Source organism: Choloepus didactylus, chromosome 5, assembly GCF_015220235.1.
Source record: "Choloepus didactylus isolate mChoDid1 chromosome 5, mChoDid1.pri, whole genome shotgun sequence".
Taxonomy (NCBI): Eukaryota; Metazoa; Chordata; class Mammalia; order Pilosa; family Megalonychidae; genus Choloepus; species Choloepus didactylus.
In genome coordinates, this window is record NC_051311.1 from 62,429,042 (window position 1) to 62,448,636 (window position 19,595).

Below are 19,595 nucleotides of genomic sequence, written 5' to 3' on the forward strand. Positions count from 1 at the left end.
GGCCCACTTGTACATTCTACCTTGTATTAGTTGTTTATGCCCATATATTTTTTGTGCTGCTAGATTATTTCCTGCCTTAAGAGCTGTCAGTGTACATGTCTGATATGTCTTTTTGACCCAGGGTTCCTAGCATGGTGCTTCTCACCAATATGGGTTTAAAGAATGAGTGATTCAAATAGCATTTGCTGAGAGGTACAAGGAAAGGAGGGAAAAATCACTTTAGGTTGGTATTACCGGAAATAGCTTCCTCTTGTTGAAGATTTGTAAGACCTCTGAATGGTTTAAGGTAGGTAAGATGTCTTATACCAGCCAAAGTCTGCAAGTCACCTTTGCCATATATACTTGCACTAGGATGATGGTGAATGAGAATCACAGAGGAAGGCTGGTCACCAGCAGCAACAGTAAACCTTGTTTTCTTCCCTCCTGATCTTACCATTCAAGAATTACTTCCTCTTCCTGGAATTATCTCCCCCAGTCTTTGTATAGCGGAGAAGCCTTCTTTCCTAACCACTCTATCTAAAATACCACCCTCTTCCGTTACAGCACAGCACTCTGCTTTGAATAAATTTTTAAAACCAGTGTTTGTTTATTGTTTATCTTGCCCTATGAGATTGTAAGCTCCATGGGAGCAAGAACTTTGTCTTGTTCTCATCTGGGTATATATACCCATTGCCTAAAAGAGTGCCTAGTGTACAGTAAGGGTACAGATATTTGTTGAATTAATGAGTGAATTGATCATGCCCAGGACTGATTAGCATGAGAGTTCGAGGGAGACAGTAGCTTATAAGGAGATGAGGCTACAAGAAAGAACGTATACTCAGGTTGATTAAATGATTTCTCTTTAAGATGATTTTTTGGTAAAAATGTCTGGCAGGCTGCCTGAAATATCTGATGGAATGATGTATTTTCTTAAACCAGTCACATTTCAGAAATGTGCATATCAAAATACTGCACACTGGTTTCAGTTACAGTGAAGTAAGTTGGACTTCTGTTAAACTAATTCTTTTATCATTGACCAGAAAAGCTTTGTGGAAGAGGTTTGCTAATTCTCAAATACCTCACATCTCAGAACAAATTTTAAAAAAATAATAGCTTTATTGAGTTATAATGCACATACCATATATTTAACCCATTTAAAGTAGATAGTTCACTGGTTTTTTGTATATTCATAGACATCTGCAATCACCACCACAGTCAATTTTAGAACATTTTTCTTCACCTCAAAAAGAAACTTTTGGCTATCACCCTCCCTGTCTTGCTATCCTCCCCCAGCCCCCCAGCCCGAGGCAAACATTAATCTTTTTGTCTCTATAGATTTTCCTATTCTGGACACTTCACTTAAATGGAATCATACAACATGTGGTCTTTTGTGACTTAGCATAACATTTTCAAGGTTCATCCATGAATGATCAATACTCATTTTTTAAATTGCAGAATAATATTCCATTGTATGGATGTACCGTATTTTGCTTATCCTTCTGTTAATGGACATTTGGGTTGTTTCCCACCTTTGTCTATTAAGAATAATGCTGCTCCGAGCATTCGTGTGCAATACGTTTGTGTGGATGTATATATTCATTTCTCTTGTGTATATACCTAAGAGTTAAATTGCTAGGTCATAAGGTAAATCTATGTTTAATCATGTGAGGAACTGTTAGACTGTTTTCCAAAAAGACTATAGATTTTACATTCCCACCAGAAATATATGAGGTTCGGAATAGATTTTAAAGCAGAAAGTCAGCAAGGACTAAGGTTTTATCATGTTTATAAACTGTTGAATTATGTTCTTGTATTGTCTTGCAAAGTGTTTAATAAATAACAGAGCACATTGGTCAAAGTAAACTTTTGAAAACGGATTTCAGTAATACATAATATATGAGCTATCATAAGTGTTCCGTGGTACAAGAGCGTGGACACACTAACATTACAGGTAAGTATAGGAAACTGAAGAAGTATTTTCAAGGTATAGTCAAAAGGAAGTACACTGAGCATGGGAGGAATGGTTTTTCACATTTTGTTCAAAACCCAAACTTTCTCAAGAAAATTCAGTATTTCTTTCATGGAAGGTTTTAGGAGTAGGCAAATACGGTCTGTATATATACTGTTAGAAAGGGTTGATTCAGGTGATCTTAAAATTTCTTTAAGATTTATCTGATCTTTGGGTCGAGGTTGAATTTTGATTGCAAGCTGCTGAAACCTCTGATATTGAAGGCTAGTCACCATTAGTGAATTCTGAATCACTCCATTTCCTGCAGTCTTTCTTGAGAGAATCTTAGTTCATAAGACAAAAAAAAAAATCTCATTTAATACTAAGTCACTAACAGGAGAAAGTTGGTGTGTTAACATAAATAGTCAACTGAAAAGCAAAATGCTTCGCCTGGAAATCAAAACTTGTTTCATCGTCTCTACTGTATAATATGGTAAGGAGCATACTTTGCCCCAGGGCATGTACTGTGCAATGGATAGGCATACTTGTAGGATAATAACTCCCAGTTTAAATTTCAGATTTATAATTATCATAAACTTTGATATTAAACAATGGTCATATTAGTAGCAAATTTAGTCCTTTATTCTCCCTACCCCACAAAAGAAAATTTATTTCTGGTAGCCCATTTGACTCAGTTTTGCTTCTGTCCTCATCCTGTTTTCCTTTGCCATATGTACATAACAGTTTGTTCTTTCGGAAACTCAAAATTGGTATGATTGTAATTACTCTGTAATTTAAAATTTTATATTGTTTAACCTTGCAAAAGAGCTGTTTATAGTGGGTGATATGGTTAATTTTGTAAAGATGCTTGTCATCAGTATGAAGTTATCTATTGAGTATGAATTGATTATCTATTGTTTGTTACTCTTGCGACATTAAAAGGAAACTAGCACATGCCCTCACAAAGTTGATTCATTTTGGCTTTCTGCATGATAGCTTGTTTTTTATATCCCTTCCTTCTCTTCCAGACAGCAACAATAAGAGCTCTGGAAAACTTATAAAATTCAGTAGGGGCTGCTTCAGGAATCACAACTGATAACCAAAGAGATGGGAATTCCAGTTTCAGAAGCAACTATAATTTTAAGGACTTCGTAAGGAGAGTTAAGCTCATTAAGCCACAGGTTAAGCACCCCTTCTGTTTTCCAGTTTTCCATTTTACTCCAGAGAATCTTTATCTCTAGTTGGCTTATCAACCCATATTCCTGGGGCTCAAGTACCTTCTCTGCAATACAGCTTTAATCTCCCCGTCACCCTTCTGGATTATGCACACTTGGCTCCTGAAAATTGTGTTCATCTCTCCAATTTTCATTTTACTCATTTCTTGACTAACTTGATAAATCACTTACACTATGGATTAAATTGTGGACAAGTAAGGTGAAAATTTAATTTTCTTACCAAATTAGAAAGCTTGCAATTCTCACCCTTAGGGTTACTAGCCAGTGGATTGGATACTCCCCCTCTTATTTTGCTGGTGAGAAAAATCAGCATTTGGGAAATTACTTCCCTTACAGTCGTCCGGGAAATCAGTAACAGTCAAAAGAAGTGAACAACATAGAAGGAATGCTGCAGTGACTTTGAGATTAGACAAGAGAACAAATTTTCTTTTACCCCTGTATTTAGAAAATTTGTAAAAGGGCATAAGTTTATTTGATAATACTATCCTGTGGCCTAATGAATTTAAGTTCTCCCACATTGGAAGTAGTTATCGCATGCCCCCTTTCAGTCAGATAGCCCATAAATCTTTCCAAACAATTCAAATTTTGGCTGAAGGTAATTGTAACTTAAAATAGTGCTTTATGTTGGATTCATATATGCTAATTTATGTTTCTAGACATTTTAGTATAGTTATACAGACAAGATGTGTATCTGTCTGCATGGATGATTGATTGGCCAGGAGCACTCAGTATTGATCTGTCATGTTGGAGTCAAAAACATTATTCTGCCTTTGGAACACCTGGATGTCTTTATGAGTCTCCTAGACAGAGGCCAGGTAAAGCCATAAGAAATGTCAACTGTGGTAGATAAGAAATAGACTGAGTTTTGGATTTGATGGCTTCAGTGGTACTTAGCTCCATGACCCACCTCCTTTATCTGTCTGCTTGGAGATCTTCAGATGTGGTGGTGTTATGTGACTCAAGAGTTTAATTATAAGATATATACAGAAAAACAGGTTTTTGTGGGTTGAACAACTTAGTGGAAATTCTTTAACAATACCACATTCACTGGTGCTAAGCATTAGAATCATGAAGTGGTCCAAGCTTTGTGGATTGTGACACATGAGCCAGCAAGGTATGGCCTTAAAGGACAGCAGCAGTTACTTTCTCCTTTCTTTGGGCCATTGTTTCAGGGATCAATCTTGATTATATGGACAAACAACCCTGATTTGTTGTCTCTTCTTATCTTGTGATCACTGTGTATACGTAGCCTTCCCCATGCATGTCTACTTAGCTTATATAATTGCATGAAGTGTTAAATCTTGTGATTTTTATTTTTTTCTTACATTAAGGGCAAACTAAATTGTTGTCTAGTGATTAAAAATAATGAGTTTTCATATGAGCTGTAAGAATCCCCAGCTAGTTAATTACATACTAACTGCCCTCATTTCTGGAAGGTTAATATCAAATCCTTTTGCCATGTTTTATCTTGCAGTCTCTTAAGGTGAGCACGGTCAAACAAGGTTTGAACTAGGGTGAAAGACCTCTTAAAGAGCACCTAAGTAAGGCGGGGAACGTTTCAAAATTGGCATGGCATAAGGGCCTGTTTTCTTCATTCTGATCTATCTAAAGTGGTATTCAATTTCTTCTGCAGATCTCTACAATTTAGAAACATTGCGGGGATTGGGCTGCAGTTAGGCAACAGATGTGAAATTATTTTCTATGTGGGCAACATGCTTTAAAAAACATTCCATGTGATGTAACTACACACCTCAGGTTGGTGACCTGGTGATCTGGCACTTGGCAGAATGTAATTGGTGTGCTTCCAGGATTTAGTACCCTACTTTTTTTTTTTTTTTTTTTTTTTAATTCAGTTTTATTGAGGTATGGTCACATACCATACAATCATCCATGGTGTAAATCAGCTGTTCACAATACCATCATAGATTATGCATTCATCACCCCAGTCTATTTTTGAACATTTTCCTTACACCAGAAAGAATCAGAATAAGAATAAAAAATAAAAGTAAAAAAGAGCACCCAAATCACCCCCCCATCGCACTCTATTTTTCATTTAGTTTTTGTCCCCATTTTTCTACTCATCCATCCATACATTGGCTGAAGGGAGTATGATCCACAAGGTTTTCACAATCACACTGTCACCCCTTGTATGCAACATTGTTATACAGTCGTCTTCAAGAGTCAAGGCTACTGGGTTGCAGTTTGATAGTTTCAGGTATTTACTTCTAGCTATTCCAATACATTAAAACCTAAAAAGTGTTAGTGCGTAAGAATGTCCACCAGAATGACCTCTCAACTGCATTTGAAATCTCTCAGCGACTGAAGCTTTATTTCATTTCGCATCCCCCTTTTGGTCAAGATGTTCTCAATCCCATGCTGCCGTGTCCAGATTCATCCCCCGGAGTCATATCCTGCGTTGCCAGGGAGATTTACAGCCCTGGGAGTTAGTTAGAGAGAGGGGGCCACATCTGAGCAACAAAGAGGCACTCAGGGGGACACATTGCCTTTTCCCACATATAAGAGAAATAATTGCTTTTTAGCGTGGAATATTTAAAAACTATAATACTGCTATAAACTATAAAATTTAAGACTATAAACTAAAAACTATAATACTGTATACTTAAGCAAGATTAAGTATAATCATGTACATTGCAAAATTTCATCAAGTGTTTGACTACTAATTCTTACTAATTCCTACTCCAATTGTTCTACCTTCTTTTTTTTGAGAGGTGTGAGGAAGGGTGTTACCTCCCCCCTCCCTTCCTGCATGACCCTCTTCATCAGGACTTTATTTCATTTTTAAAAGATCCCCATGGGAATAGATATCTATTTGGTACAGGATCTAAATTTTCTAAATGGTACAACTCTACAGTCAATTTGTTCAAACACCACAATTGCATGGAACTTTGAATAGGAAGTGAGATACAGTAGGTTAGTATAGGCTGGAGTGAAATAGTGACACATCCCAGAGTAATTTGGGCAGATAATAAAAAATATATTTACAGCCTCCCCCTCCCCAGCCCCGAGGATCCAGGGGAAGGTGCGGATTTGTTGGTCATCCTCACCTGGACTGGTGTTGATGTTGTCACAAACATTGGGACTGGCGGTTTGATGTGCTGAGCCCTTGAGCATGGGACTTGCCCTTATGAAGCTCATTACCGCAAAGGAGAGTCTAAAATTGCATGTAATGGTGCCTAAGAGTCTCCCCCTGAGTGCCTCTTTGTTGCTCAGATGTGGCCCTCTCTCTCTCTAACTGAGCCATCTCAACAGGTGAACTCGCTGCCCTCCCCCCTATGTGGGACCCGACTCCCAGGGGTGTAAATCTCCCTGGCAATGCAGAATATGACTCCCGGGAATGAATGTGGACCCGGCATCGTGGGACTGAGAGTATCTGCTTGACCAAAAGGGGGGTGCAAAATGAGACAAAATAGTTTCAGTGGCTGAGAGATTTCAAATGGAGTCGAGAGGTCACTCTGGTGGACATTCTTATGCACTATATAGATAATACCTCTTAGGTTTTAATGTATTGGAATAGCTAGAAGTAAATACCTGAAACTACCAAACTCCAACCCAGCAGTCTGGACTCCTGAAGACAATTATATAATAATGTAGATTACACGGGGTGACAGTGTGATTGTGAAGACCTTGTGGATCACACCCCCTTTATCTAGTGTATGGATGAGTAGAAAAATGGGGATAAAAACTAAAGGACAAATGGGGTGGGATGGGGGGATGATTTGGGTGTTCTTTTTTCACTTTTATTTTATTGTTCTGGTTCTTTCTGATGTAAGGAAAATGTTCAGAGATAGATTGTGGTGATGAACGCATAACTATGTTACCATACTGTGGACACAATGGATTTTATACCATGGATGATTGTATGGTGTGTGAATGTATTTCAATAAAACTGAATTTAATAAAAAAAAGAAAAGAAAAGAAAGATCCCCATGGACTCTCATGAGAACATACATATGAATCAGATGAGTTCAGCCTTTTGTATATTTTATCCACACATAAGACCCTCTCTGTTAAGTAATTATGTATATCCTTCTACATATTTCCCCTGGGCCATGGAACTATGCCAAGCCCCAGTATATCATCCCAGTCCTGCATCAGGGCAGCTGTCTTCTTTCAGTCAGGTAGCCCATGAATCTTCCCCAAAATTCAAATTTTGGCTGAAGGTAACTTTCCAGGCTCCAAACTCTTGCCTTTGTAATCAGAAAAGTTTCCTTTAAAGAATCTCTCAAGTTCATTTCCCATTAAGATTAAATTCTTCTTACTCTCATTCAAAAGTCTTCATACTCTATATTACACCATCTCCCTCAATATATGCCCCTCTTCTGCTGGTGAAATAGAGAGTTACTGGCTGCAAACTACTCTAGCCACTACTCTCTAAGGTTCTTACCTGCTCTGTAATTCAATAGGGCTGAAAGGAGAGGAAGAAAATTAAAGTCTCACTGATAAATGGAGGGGTAAAAAGATGGACCAAAAAAATGTATGAGGAGTTCAATTCTGGTGATATAGAACTGATGATTCACTCTGGAACTTAAACAGATCTTGTTTTTACCTGAGCTTTTGACCACAACAGTTGATTCTAATGGCTCAGTGTCTACACTAATGGCTCAGTAAAATGGAAATTTTAACTATGTCATCCATATCCTTGATTACTAAAGAAAATCAACAGCTGACCTCTCAAAAAGTCAACTTTTGCCTGTTATTATAAGGAATTGTAATGGATTTATCAGGAATTAGCAAGTCATGAATGTATAATATATGCTCAAAATAAGGCTAAACATATATTTCATTCATTTGATAAGGTTTTTTTTGGGTGGTGGGGTGGGTAGTACCAACTATATGTAGGAAAAAACATGTAGCCAATTTTTAATAAGATTGAAATAGGACAAATAAATAGAATTTCCAGATTTCCTCTGGTTATGGCAAGCAATGAGTCTGGGAAACTAACTGAGTCCATGGAATAAAGGAGAAAAGCCAAACCAACCTCCTTCCAGAGGTTTGAAGCCTAGGAACAAGGGTGTCGGAGTCAATGTAGATATTAGGAGAAGGGAGTAGGTTTTCAGGAAAATAATTCAAGGCATGTTGAGTTTGATAACGCTGAAAATATAAATGACTAATTATAAAAATTTGGTAGTTATCAGGGTAGCATTATTTCTTTAAAAGTTACAAAATGAACTCAGAGTATGAAGCTAATTCTTAAAATACAACTATCACAGAATTGACACAGCTGTGTAAGTGATGTCTTTACAAACAAGTTTTTTGTTTGTTGTTTGTCTTTAAAAGAAGGAACCCAGGGTGCTGGGCATCTGGGAGTCAGGGAATAGAATTAGAAAAGGGAGTGGGATAGCTGGCTTTTGAGAAGGGAGGAATAGCTTTGATGGCTCTCTGTGCCCAGCCATCACTGCCGCTGCATTGTATCGTGATGGTGTTTTCTGAATTATAGCATGTTGGGTGTTAAATCCGAAAAATAAGTGAAGATGGTGCTAGTAAAAGTTCCCCAGATGACTACTGTTTGTTAATTGTGGTTCCTGGTTGGGCTGATGACTTAAAGCTTTGGATGTCCACAGAGTTTTAACCTGAAGATGGCAGCATGCTTTATATAAAAAGTTTCCATTTTAACTTTCAAAGGAATCAAGAGGAAGAAGAAATAATTTCTGGTCACTGGGTTCATAAAAAGCCAAGAATAAAATATGAGATATGTGATTCATCCCCCCCCCCTCCGTTTTCTCCTTTACCCCATGTACAGTACCATCTTACTGTGAGTCACCTGGAATGAGGTGGCTTTCCTTTAAGAATAGGTGAATTTTTTTTAGTCTGACTCATTTTAATTAAGGGATATAGGTAGCTGAAATTTCAACTCTTTGAAGACATAATGTTTGTATTAATATTTTAGTCTAGTCCTTTGGTACAGTTTTAAGCATATTTTGTAGTAATTTTTAGTAATGTGTAATTCTTCCTTGTCAGGAACAGCAGCATTATACTTCTCTTTTTGCAGATGAAGAAATTGAGATGCAGAGAGGAAGATAACCTACCTATGGTCAAAGAGCTCAGTGGAAGGCCTGAAATTAGATTTGTGGTCTTTCAGGTTTTTCATCTGTTGTTCACCACCAAGGAGCGAGCTTCCCTTTTGCTGGAGATAGTTCACCCTAATGGAATCTGCCTTGCCAGATGGCCGCAGTGTGTTTAGGTTATCATGCACTGTACTTTAAAGCAACTCTTTAATGTGCCCCTCTAAGACTTAAGCACATTTTCTTGCCTGCAGTTGGGTATACTCCCACTTGGAGGAAGTGATGGTGACAGTACTGTGCAGAAAAGAAAGATACGAGAGTCAGAGAGGCTAAGGATTTGTAGAGACGTGTGGACGGTACTAAACTAGGAAAACTTCAGCAGCTCAGCTGCTGAGACGTGAACATTTTCTTGAGCCAAAGAACCCACAAACAAATGGCCTCTTTCCCAGTTGATCTTTTGGGATAAGGGGTGTATAGGGCAGATATTATTTCCTGGCTGTGCACATGTTCAGATACCAGCCAATCCTAATTTAGAATCCCTGGGGTAGGTGTGAAGCGTCAGCATGCATATTTTGAAGCAACTCCTTAGGTAATTCTTGATGGACACTTAACCAGGACCTACACTCACTCAAAAACCACTGCTGTAGACTTTGTGGGGTAAACAGTGCTGCTTTTGATGAGAAATCAGTATGACTTGGGTGTTTTTAAAAAATTAAATAAGACTATAAATCATTAATTTATTTGCCTAAACTGAGATATGAAAATTTGTAATATAAACATTAATATTCTGAGATCAGATATGTGACACCCAAAGAATCAACCCTAATGGACCACATTTTAGTAACTAGTGATAGAGTCTAAAGCAGAAATAGGAACTGTTTGCTCATCATAAACCATGCCTCTCAGAGATCTTGGGACTTCCTTAAAACCTTAAGGCAGCCGGTATTAGAACACAGTCTCTAGATGTGTGTCTAGTGTCTAGCTCTATCCTTTTCAAAAGTTGGAGGTTAATGGATTTTTTAAATAAAAATCTGTGAACTAATATGTTTTTACTATTGACAATCAATTCTAGGGAAGAAATGTTCATTATGATAGATTTTCACAAAGATGAGCATGTTTATTTCATTCTTGCTCTATAGTTTAGTCTCTTCTGTCAACATAATTGTCCTGAATGAAAATTTTTTTCCCACATCTGCACATTCAAGAGAGATTCCTTTTGGGCAGACTCTCTCAGTAGTAACCACTCTGTGAGCCACTTACAGGAAGCCTTTACTGTTTTAAAATGCCCATAGGCATAACATGCTGGCCTTCCAAAGCTATCTTCACTGGAAACTAGGCTGCTTACTTTTCCTTTTCTGCTTTTTCTGTTTTATAGGTGTGATCTAGCACATCTGTAAGGTATATCAAGAGTGTGTTAATGCTGGAAGAGAGGAGAAATGGGAAGAAAGAACCAATAATAGAGCGTTCTTTTACTTGTTTGGAACAAATACCTAGGCAGATCCCTTATCAGTAGCTTGAGAAACTTAAAGTGGGGGAGGGTGTAAAATCTCTTCCTGGAACATATGAAATACCTAGTTACGAAATAGGCCATCTTTGTGACATTTCTCTAGCTCTAAGGCACTTCTGAATTTTACTTAAAGATAATAAAGCCTATACCTTATTCTGAGTTTTTTTGTTGTTATTTGATAGGAGCATTCAGCTGCTAAGCCTTATGGGCAGCACCTGTAATGATAATGTGACAGGTTCACCATGTACAGGTATCTGTGAGCAGCCAGGTTTTACTTCCTGTGGTTGAACTACTCCAAAACAAGCCTGGTGCCTCTGAATAGCACAGTTCAGCAACAGAAACCCCTGAACACTCTACTGAGAGACCACCCTGCTGGCCTTACACTTGTGAGAAAGGGAAACTTTGGTGGAGGGAGGAGGTAGTCACGTACCCATGTACCTTCTCCGAGTCTGTGGCTTTGGCTGCCTTGCCAGTGAAGGTATGAGATTTTCATGCAGAGATGTGGAGAACTTGTGCCATCACAAAGATTGAGAAGTGTTCATTATGTCTGTTAACGGAGGCAGCATATTGGTTAAGTGCAAGTCTGAAACCTAGCTCCTTAGGCAAGTTACTTAACCCCTCTGTGCCTGTTTCGTCATTGTAAAATGGAGAGAGTAGTAATACCTCACAGACTGTAGTGAAATTGTGTGTATGTAGAGTGCTTAAGAATACCTGGTTTGCAGTAGGTGCTAATTCCAGTTCCTGCTGCAATTGCTGTTACTGTTATTACTGTTAATGTAACTATTTTTAACTCTTTAGTGCTCTGAGATCATGTTCGATTTGTTAAACTTCGGCCTCTTTTTTTTTTTCTTAATATGCTTACTTGGCATTTTCTTTTTTTTTTTTTTTGAATTTAGTTTTATTGAGATATATTCACTTACCCTACAACCATCCACAGTGTACAATCAATTGTTCACAGTACCATCATAGACCATAATTTTTGAACATTTTCATTACTCAAAAAAAAAATAAGAATAAAAATACAAGTAAAGAAGAACACCCAAAACATCCCATCTCCCCTATTATTCATTTAATTTTTGTTCCCATTTCTCTACTTATCTGTCCATACACTGGATAAGAGGGAGTGTGAGCCACAGGGTTTTCACAATCCACAGTCACATCGTGTAAGCTACATAGCTATACAATCATCTTCAAGAATCAAAGCTACTAGGTTGCAGTTTGTTTCAGGTATTTCCTTCTAGCTTTTCCAATACAGTAAAAACTAAAAAGGGATATCGATGTATTTTATATTCCATTTAAAACCTCTCAGCCACTGAAACTTTCTCTTCCCCCTTTTGGTCAAGAAGAATTTCTCAATCCCACGATGCTGGGTCCAGGCTCATCCCCAGGAATTATGTCCCACGTTGCCAGGAGATTTACACCCCTGGGAGTCATGACCTGCATAGGGGGAGGGCAGTGAGTTCACCTGACTTGGGATTTTCTTAACACTTAAGTGGTGTTCTTGAGTGGCATTTTCTGCTTCTGCCCTAAGGAACGCAACCCACCACATGCACACGAAAAGATAGGAAAAGAAAATTTTTTCAGATATTTATTGTTAAACATTTCATACATATACGAAAGTAGAAAAGATGTATTTGTAGGATAATATTTTTTAAGTAAAATGTCATTTTAAGTGTGAAAAGTAGAAATTGAGCCTGTTGCCTTGGCATAACTTTTAAAATACTCTTTTTATGCATATATACTGCACATGGCTATAATTCTTCTGTTTTATAGCTTTTCTCCACCCAACATTTTCTCTGTTCTTTACAAATAGTTTTTAATAGAGTTGTACAGTAAATAATTTTGTTGAATATGTTGCTTCCTTTTAAAAAATACTATAAATAAAACTGCATTGAAAATCTTCCTGCAGATAATTTGAGGGTTATCTTGGAAGGTTGTTTTTGTTTTGCTTTTTCGGTTAGCAATTTCAGCTTTGTTGCCTGATACATGAGAGTTTTACTATGCCAGTCTTTGGGACGGATTACCTTTATGAAGGTGAAATAGCCCAAATTTATGTGATAATACCAAGTCCATAATCCGGGGTTGGAGATAAACCTGCTCTTGGTGTATGGGAACAGTGCTGTGTTGGCTGTCATGGTACTCTCTATTAGTTCATTCTCTAGGCATGTGCTGTCCAATACAGGATCTACTAGCCACATGTAGCTTTTAAAATTAACATTAAAAAGAATGATAAATGCAGTTCATCAGTGACGTTAACCACATTTCCAGTGCTTAGTAGCTGCGTGTGGCTACCATATTGAATAGCAGATACAGAACATTTCCGTCACAGCAGAAAGTGCTATTGAATAGTGCTGCTTTAGATTATTCTCTAACTGCTCAATTGCTTAACCTCATGGTGATAAGAGTCACTTCTTATTTGTAGGATTTTTTTAGAGCAGAGGTCTGCAGACTTTGGATGCTTGTTACTGTGTATGCAGTTTTATTGTAACACAGCCGTACTCATTGCTTACCATTTGTCTTTTGGTGCTTTTGTGCTGCAGTGGCAGAGTTGAGTGTTGAGTAGTTACAGCAGATTGCACATGTGGCCCACAAAGCCTAATCTGGCCCTTGATGAAAAATTTTGCCCATCTTTTTTATCCAGAGCATTTCTCAACTCAGCACTGCTGACTTTGAGCCAGATAATTTGAGGGCTGTCTTGTGCATTGACGGATGTTTAGCTGCATCCCTGGCCTCCACCTTCTAGGTGCCAGTCACACTTCTTCCCCTAGTTTTGACAACCAAAAATGTCTCCAAACATTGTCAAATGTAACCTGAGGAGTAAAATCGCGCCTGGGTGAGAACCACTAATCTAAAGTGATAGGTCTGAACAAAGTGTTTATTTATAATAATGAATAAGAGTGCTCACTCTGAAAGGAAATACCATTATTTAAAAGAGCAGAATAAATTATAGTTTTTTATACTTCTCTACTTGACCATTCCCTCCAGAAACAGAAATGTACAGAGAGTAGAGTAGGGCAGAGAAGTAGAAGCACCAAGGTTCCACAGTTCAGTGTCTGCTGAGAAGCAGAAAGGAAGTTATATCATTTCTGAACTCAAAGGACAACTGTGGTTTATTTTGCACCCAGGTTTCAAGTTATGCTTCTTTCATAAAACACGATGTGACTACAAGGCGGTTGTTGCTCTTGTTAAATGTGTGTGTAGATGTGGTCTGTGTATACCCAGTGCCTTGTGCTGAATTTGGCAGGAATGTAGTTAACATTTATTAAAAAGCTTTTTAATTAATGCAGTAAATTGATAACTCATCTGTCTTTAGAGTATTTACAGTTATAAGTGGTCCATATAAACTCTTACCCTCATTACCCAGAATAATTGAAAAACTTGTTATATTTGCCTCCATTAGAAGCTATAAAAATTGAAGTAAATGTCAAATTCTACAAAATTGTGTTCATTTCTTTTCAGATAAGGTACTTGAATACTTTTCAGAGTGTGGGTTTTAAAAGATGTAGAAAATGACAATGTTAAGAAATTAACTCATTTTGTAGGAATGTAGAGTGCTGTAGAATACCATGGCACAAATTTTCATTAATAAATAATGTATATAATATTTGTAAATTCTTTTCTTGGTTTGGAAAATGGAGAGAATTCGAATTGGGACAGTTGCCTGCCAAAGTGAATATCAGGTTCTTCAAATTAAAATTTTAAAAAATTGGTACTGAAAGAAATATGCAACATAGATCACATGTAATGGAGCAAACTTTTAGTGGAAAAACATCCATGTATTTAAATGTCTAGGAAGGTAAGAAGTTCTGACTACTGATTTCAAGTGAATTTGAGGTGAACATGCTTATTCCCATGCATGATGTACTTTTGGTTGGTTTTTATTTTTTTTTTATTTTTTTTTTATTTTTTTTTCAGATCTTACCAATATATTTGAGTCCTTCCTGCCCCAGTTGTTGGCCTATCCTAACCCCATAGATCCTCTCAATGGTGATGCTGCAGCCATGTACCTCCACCGACCAGAAGAGTACAAGCAGAAAATTAAAGGTAAGAAAGCGTATATTGAATAATCTAACTCTGCTGGACTTTTGTCTTTAAAAGCTCTTCTTAAATTACTGAGTTCCTAATAATTTCTCTCAGGCATAAAAAGAGACCACATGACCTCTGTAGTTCCAAGCGTTGTGCCATGACTCTGATGACTTTGGAAGGCAAGGAAGAAGGGAAGGAGTTAGAATAAGAAAAAAAAAGACGACAAAGGGAGGAGGTTCACCTCTTGGGTGGTAATAGATGTAATCCTGCCAAAAATCCCTGGAGACCCCCATACAAAAGAGCCTTTGACTTCATTTGATTCCTCTTATCTTATAAAATTAGAAAATTGGATGTGAGAGTAGTGCAGTATTAATTGAAAGGCATAGTCCCAAGTTTATTTATAGAAAAGGATCATCTGGGCCCTTCAGGAAAGCATTTAAATCTGGGAGTTATGAGATAATTGCCAAATTCACCATTAGCCTTTTGTATTATTTCATTTTACCTCTTGAATTGAAAATACCCATCTGGCTTCTTTTCTTGGTCCCATTACCAATTTGCTTCTTTCTCTGGGAATTTCATACCTGGCCATGTTTCTCCCCTGCTACAGGTAGCTGGCACCATTGCCTTGGTACTATGTGATTTTTCTATTAAAACTTAAAATGTGCTATTAAAATTAGAAATGTGCTAATGGTGTTAACACTAGTTTGCTCATCCTTTAGGATTTAGAATCCTGTTTTCCCATTCTTAAATGGTTTATATAACAATGGGATATGAGTTTCGTTAAAATAAGATTGCAAATGAAATCTACACAGGTTATGCGTTTTCATCACGGTGTCCTTTTTACTTCTATGCATGTTAGAGACTTCCATAATAAAAACCTTTCATAATAAATAAAGCTCCACTGAAAAAGAAAGGAATTCAAAGTCCATGAAAAATAGACCTCCTCTTCTTAATGAGTGGCAGGCATTGGTATCTTCCTTGTTTTTTACATGACTTGCCCATCTACACAGCAGCCCAGAATATCAGTTTCAGCAAAATGTTTGGCACCTGTGAGGTACATTTGCAAGAGATGGCAGTGGAAATAACTTAGGAAACCTTGATTATATAGATCTTCACTTTTCAGGTATGAAACAAACAGGAGCATTTGAGGCTATTTGTTGAACAATGGTTTCCTTTCTATTTATTTTCTCCTTCTTCCCAGGACTTCATAGGGTATTGTTTGGTGCTTTTGTTGAGAAAAAGTAGAAATAATGGGGAAAATGTCTAATTAATTTACATAGGTCTCAAGTACTTTGCAAATTATATCTAATTTTTGTAGCCATTTATTTACATAGCTAAACAAACATATTTCAAGGAAAAGGAAGTCAGTTTCAACCAAATAAAACTCTGTTATGAGAATATATTACAGTTTTGACATAGGAATCACTTAGTGTCTGGCAACCCATAGATGTCTCAGTGCAGTATATTTCTATAATTCTCATGTTCATTATGCCTCAGCAATCTGACACTAGCACATATCTCTATAGTTAAAAGAGGAACCCAATCTGCATAGTTAAACAAAAGGAATCCAAACTGCATTTTTGTCTTAGGTCTAGCTAACTGTAGCTTACCAATCACTTTCTGAAATGTTAAAGTTGGTTATCATTTTGTCTTCCTCAGTAATCTGAGAAAATCATGGCCAACAGATGTGAGCTCATCTCAACTTTCTGTTTTATCTTTATATAAGTTTTTGTTTTTGTTTTTTTTTTAAACCCTTCTTTTCTTTATTAACTCCAATAGGAAATATAAGATGCCCCACCTTATTTCTCAGAATCACTTTCCCCACCAACCTGTGATCCTGTTCCCTCAATAACCCCCTTCTTTGCTAACTTCTACTACTACTGATTCCTCCTTCTACTGATTCCTTCTCTAGCCCCAGTCTGTCAAAGGTACCCCATTTTGAAAGCCTTTATCTGCACCTGTGGACTCTTTTAAGGACTGTGCTATTTATTTTTCTTTTACTTTCAAACTTCTCACTTTTTTGCCTTAAACTCCTAAAATCTAGGTTGTTTCCCATCCTCTGCTGCTTCTATAACCTCGTTTCTTCCAAGTCTCTTGAACCTTTCTGAAGACCCATTTTCCTGGACCTCTCTGCAAGTTTGGTATTTTAGCATCTACTTTTATTAAAACTTCTTATTCCATTTCCTAAATATGGTCATTCTCTTAAAAGTCACAGCTTTCGATCATCCCCTCTAAGCAATTTCCAAATGTGTGTGACTAGGCCTGACCTCTCTCCCCGGCCACCTACTGGACATTTCCATTTGTATGGCAGTCACCACAAACTCACCATGCCTAACATCACAGGTAGATGCATGACCATTAGTCAGCATTCATGTTTAGTTGGATGCTGTTTAGTCTTGCGTATTTAAAAACATGTGTAAGTATCAGACTGCCTGTAGAAGTGGGCACCATTGGGGCCATCTGAAGCTATGTCATTTTCCTGCTCAAAACCCTTTACTAAGGGGCATTTCAGTTCATTCAGGGCTCCTTACTCTGTTTCATCTATATCTTTGCCCTTAAGTGCATCAGTAGATGAGTTTCAGAAATCCATGTATATTCCCTTCCTTTGTTAGTCATGAAAACTTTAAAATTTACAGAAAACAACAGAATAACTTGAAAAACAACCATGCGCTCACCATCCAACTGTAGTAGAATCCTTACATTTAATTGCCTTATTTACTTCAGATTTTTTTGCAGAATGAAAGCAAATGTAGTTCTGTCTTACTTGGCATTTTAACATTCCAGCCACTTGCTTCTCTACCTGTGCTTTTGGCGGTGATCTGCCCTTCACCTGGAATGGCCTCTCCTACCTCACAGCTGGCAGAAATCCTTCAAGGATCACTGCAGATGTGACTGGCTTCCTGAGCAGTTCCCTGCCGTGACCTCTTTCCTCTCATGGCATATAGCATCTCCTGCCTTCTTTCTTTGACTTTTTTCTCCATCTCCTGAAAGACTTTGTCCTAGTAAGCACTTGATATTTGTTTCCTTGACTATAGCAGAGGCTGGTAGTATCAAATTACAGTGTCAAAGAACAGTGTTCAAGTGCAGCAACTTCTAAAAAGGAAGAAACAAAGTAACCAACCCATTAGATGGTAAAAATAAAATTTCCAATAAACATTTCACTCACTCTAAAAGGTAAATTAAGCTAAACTCCTGCCTGGTCAAGGACTTGTTTAATCTGATTATCTCAGAATGAAGTTTTGTTATATTGAATTTGAAAGGCTCTAAGTTAAAGGTCCACAAACTTTTTCTGTGAAAGAGCCAGAATTGGCCACGTATGATCTTTGTCCCTCTTCCTCCTTCTCCTCCTCCTCCTTCACGAAGACCCTTTAAAAATGTAAATTTCAAATTTAGAGGGCCCTTTGGCCATTTACCTTATCTTCCTATTGCAGTTAGTCCCTGCAACTCTGTAGAAGAAAAAAACAAAGCATTGGACATAAGGATATATTTTTCCCTCACTTGCGTTTTGAATAGGATTCTAAAATTTTTCCATGTTGTGTGTAGACTATTTATTGGAAAACAGTATGCACTTAGAGTTTTCAGGAACAAGTTCAGTAGTTTATTCAGCAGTTTTTAAATTTTTTTTTTTTTTTTCCCAGCTAGCAGATACAGCCTAGGCTACGGCAGCACATTCCATAAGTAAATAATACATGGTAAAATCACTCAGGCAACTTGTATCTCCATTTAGCAGCTCATTCCTGAGCAGATTGAGAGACTTTTTACCAGCTGTTTCAGAAACCTGACATGTAGGATCTGTTTAGACTGAAATCTATTCTTAAAATAATAGATTTGGGCTGACTGTATTTGTATAACTGCAAATCTAAAAAAAGTGTGGGGTTCACATTTCCCAAATCCATCAAGTTTGAAGTGCAACCCTATTGGTAAGCCAATGAGAAAAGACTTGAGGGTGGGCTCTGGCTGGAGAACTGGAGGCTGTTTAACACCCAGCATCAGCTTGGACTTTTGCTGGCTTTCCCATACCTTGCAGCTGTGCCTGTTCACCTGCCCTGGGCCCACAAGAGTTCTAGTGCAGTGATGCAGTATGTATATTCCTGCAAATCAAGTGTTCTGCTTTGCCCCTCTTAATAATCCATTCCCTTCTGGGACAAAATTCATCAAGTCTGTTCCAAAGAATTTTCTCTGCAGGATTTCCCCCTCTGCTTTAGTGACCATAAAGTCTGTCATCTTTGTTACTCTCCTGGTATTGAAGGTAAGGTTGAAACTGCATGGGACTTGCCAGCTTTAAGGTTGCTGAAGCACGTGCGTGCCTGCTCACTGTGCCCTTGTGTTTTCTTTATACCCACCCCTTGTGCAGAGTACATTCAGAAATATGCAACGGAGGAGGCACTGAAAGAGCAGGAAGAGGGCACCGGTGACAGCTCGTCGGAGAGTTCTATGTCTGACTTTTCGGAAGATGAGGCCCAGGATATGGAGTTGTAGTAGAAAAAGCACCTGCTTTTCAGAAAGACTATTATTTCCTAACCATGAGAAGCAGACTATAATATTCATATTTAAACAAAGCAATTTTTTTTATTACTAAGCAAGGTTTTTATGAATAATAGCATTGATATATATATATTATATATCACCCTTTAGATCTTGATTTCTTGGTCATTTCTCAACCTGAGGTGCATAGCATATTCCCACATTCCATTTTGGTAGCAATATGCAGTCCGAATGCATGCATTCATAAGTCCATTTGGCCAAGTCAACGTGTGTGCTACTGAACTGTCAAAGATAGAGCTGCTCTGATAGGTAGACATGAGTAAAAATAACAGAAAAAAAGTTGCTTCTTTTATTGATGGTTCCAAAGAAACAAACCAAACCAGCCAGCTCTT

The 19,595-nt window shown here is 37.6% G+C and overlaps 1 protein-coding gene across 4 annotated transcripts in view; it reads left to right on the forward strand.

The window, feature by feature from the left end:
- The window catches only part of UBE2H (ubiquitin conjugating enzyme E2 H), a 123,705-nt gene extending 104,353 nt beyond the window's left edge, over window positions 1–19,352 (forward strand). For all 4 annotated transcript variants that reach the window (XM_037836169.1, XM_037836167.1, XM_037836168.1 and 1 more), the window contains 2 exons: window positions 14,608–14,736; window positions 19,073–19,352. In XM_037836169.1, the coding sequence (XP_037692097.1) occupies window positions 14,608–14,736; window positions 19,073–19,197 (254 nt within the window). In that variant the 3' untranslated portion in view covers window positions 19,198–19,352. The remainder of the gene's footprint in view (window positions 1–14,607; window positions 14,737–19,072) is intronic.
- Window positions 19,353–19,595: the final 243 nt, after the last annotated feature.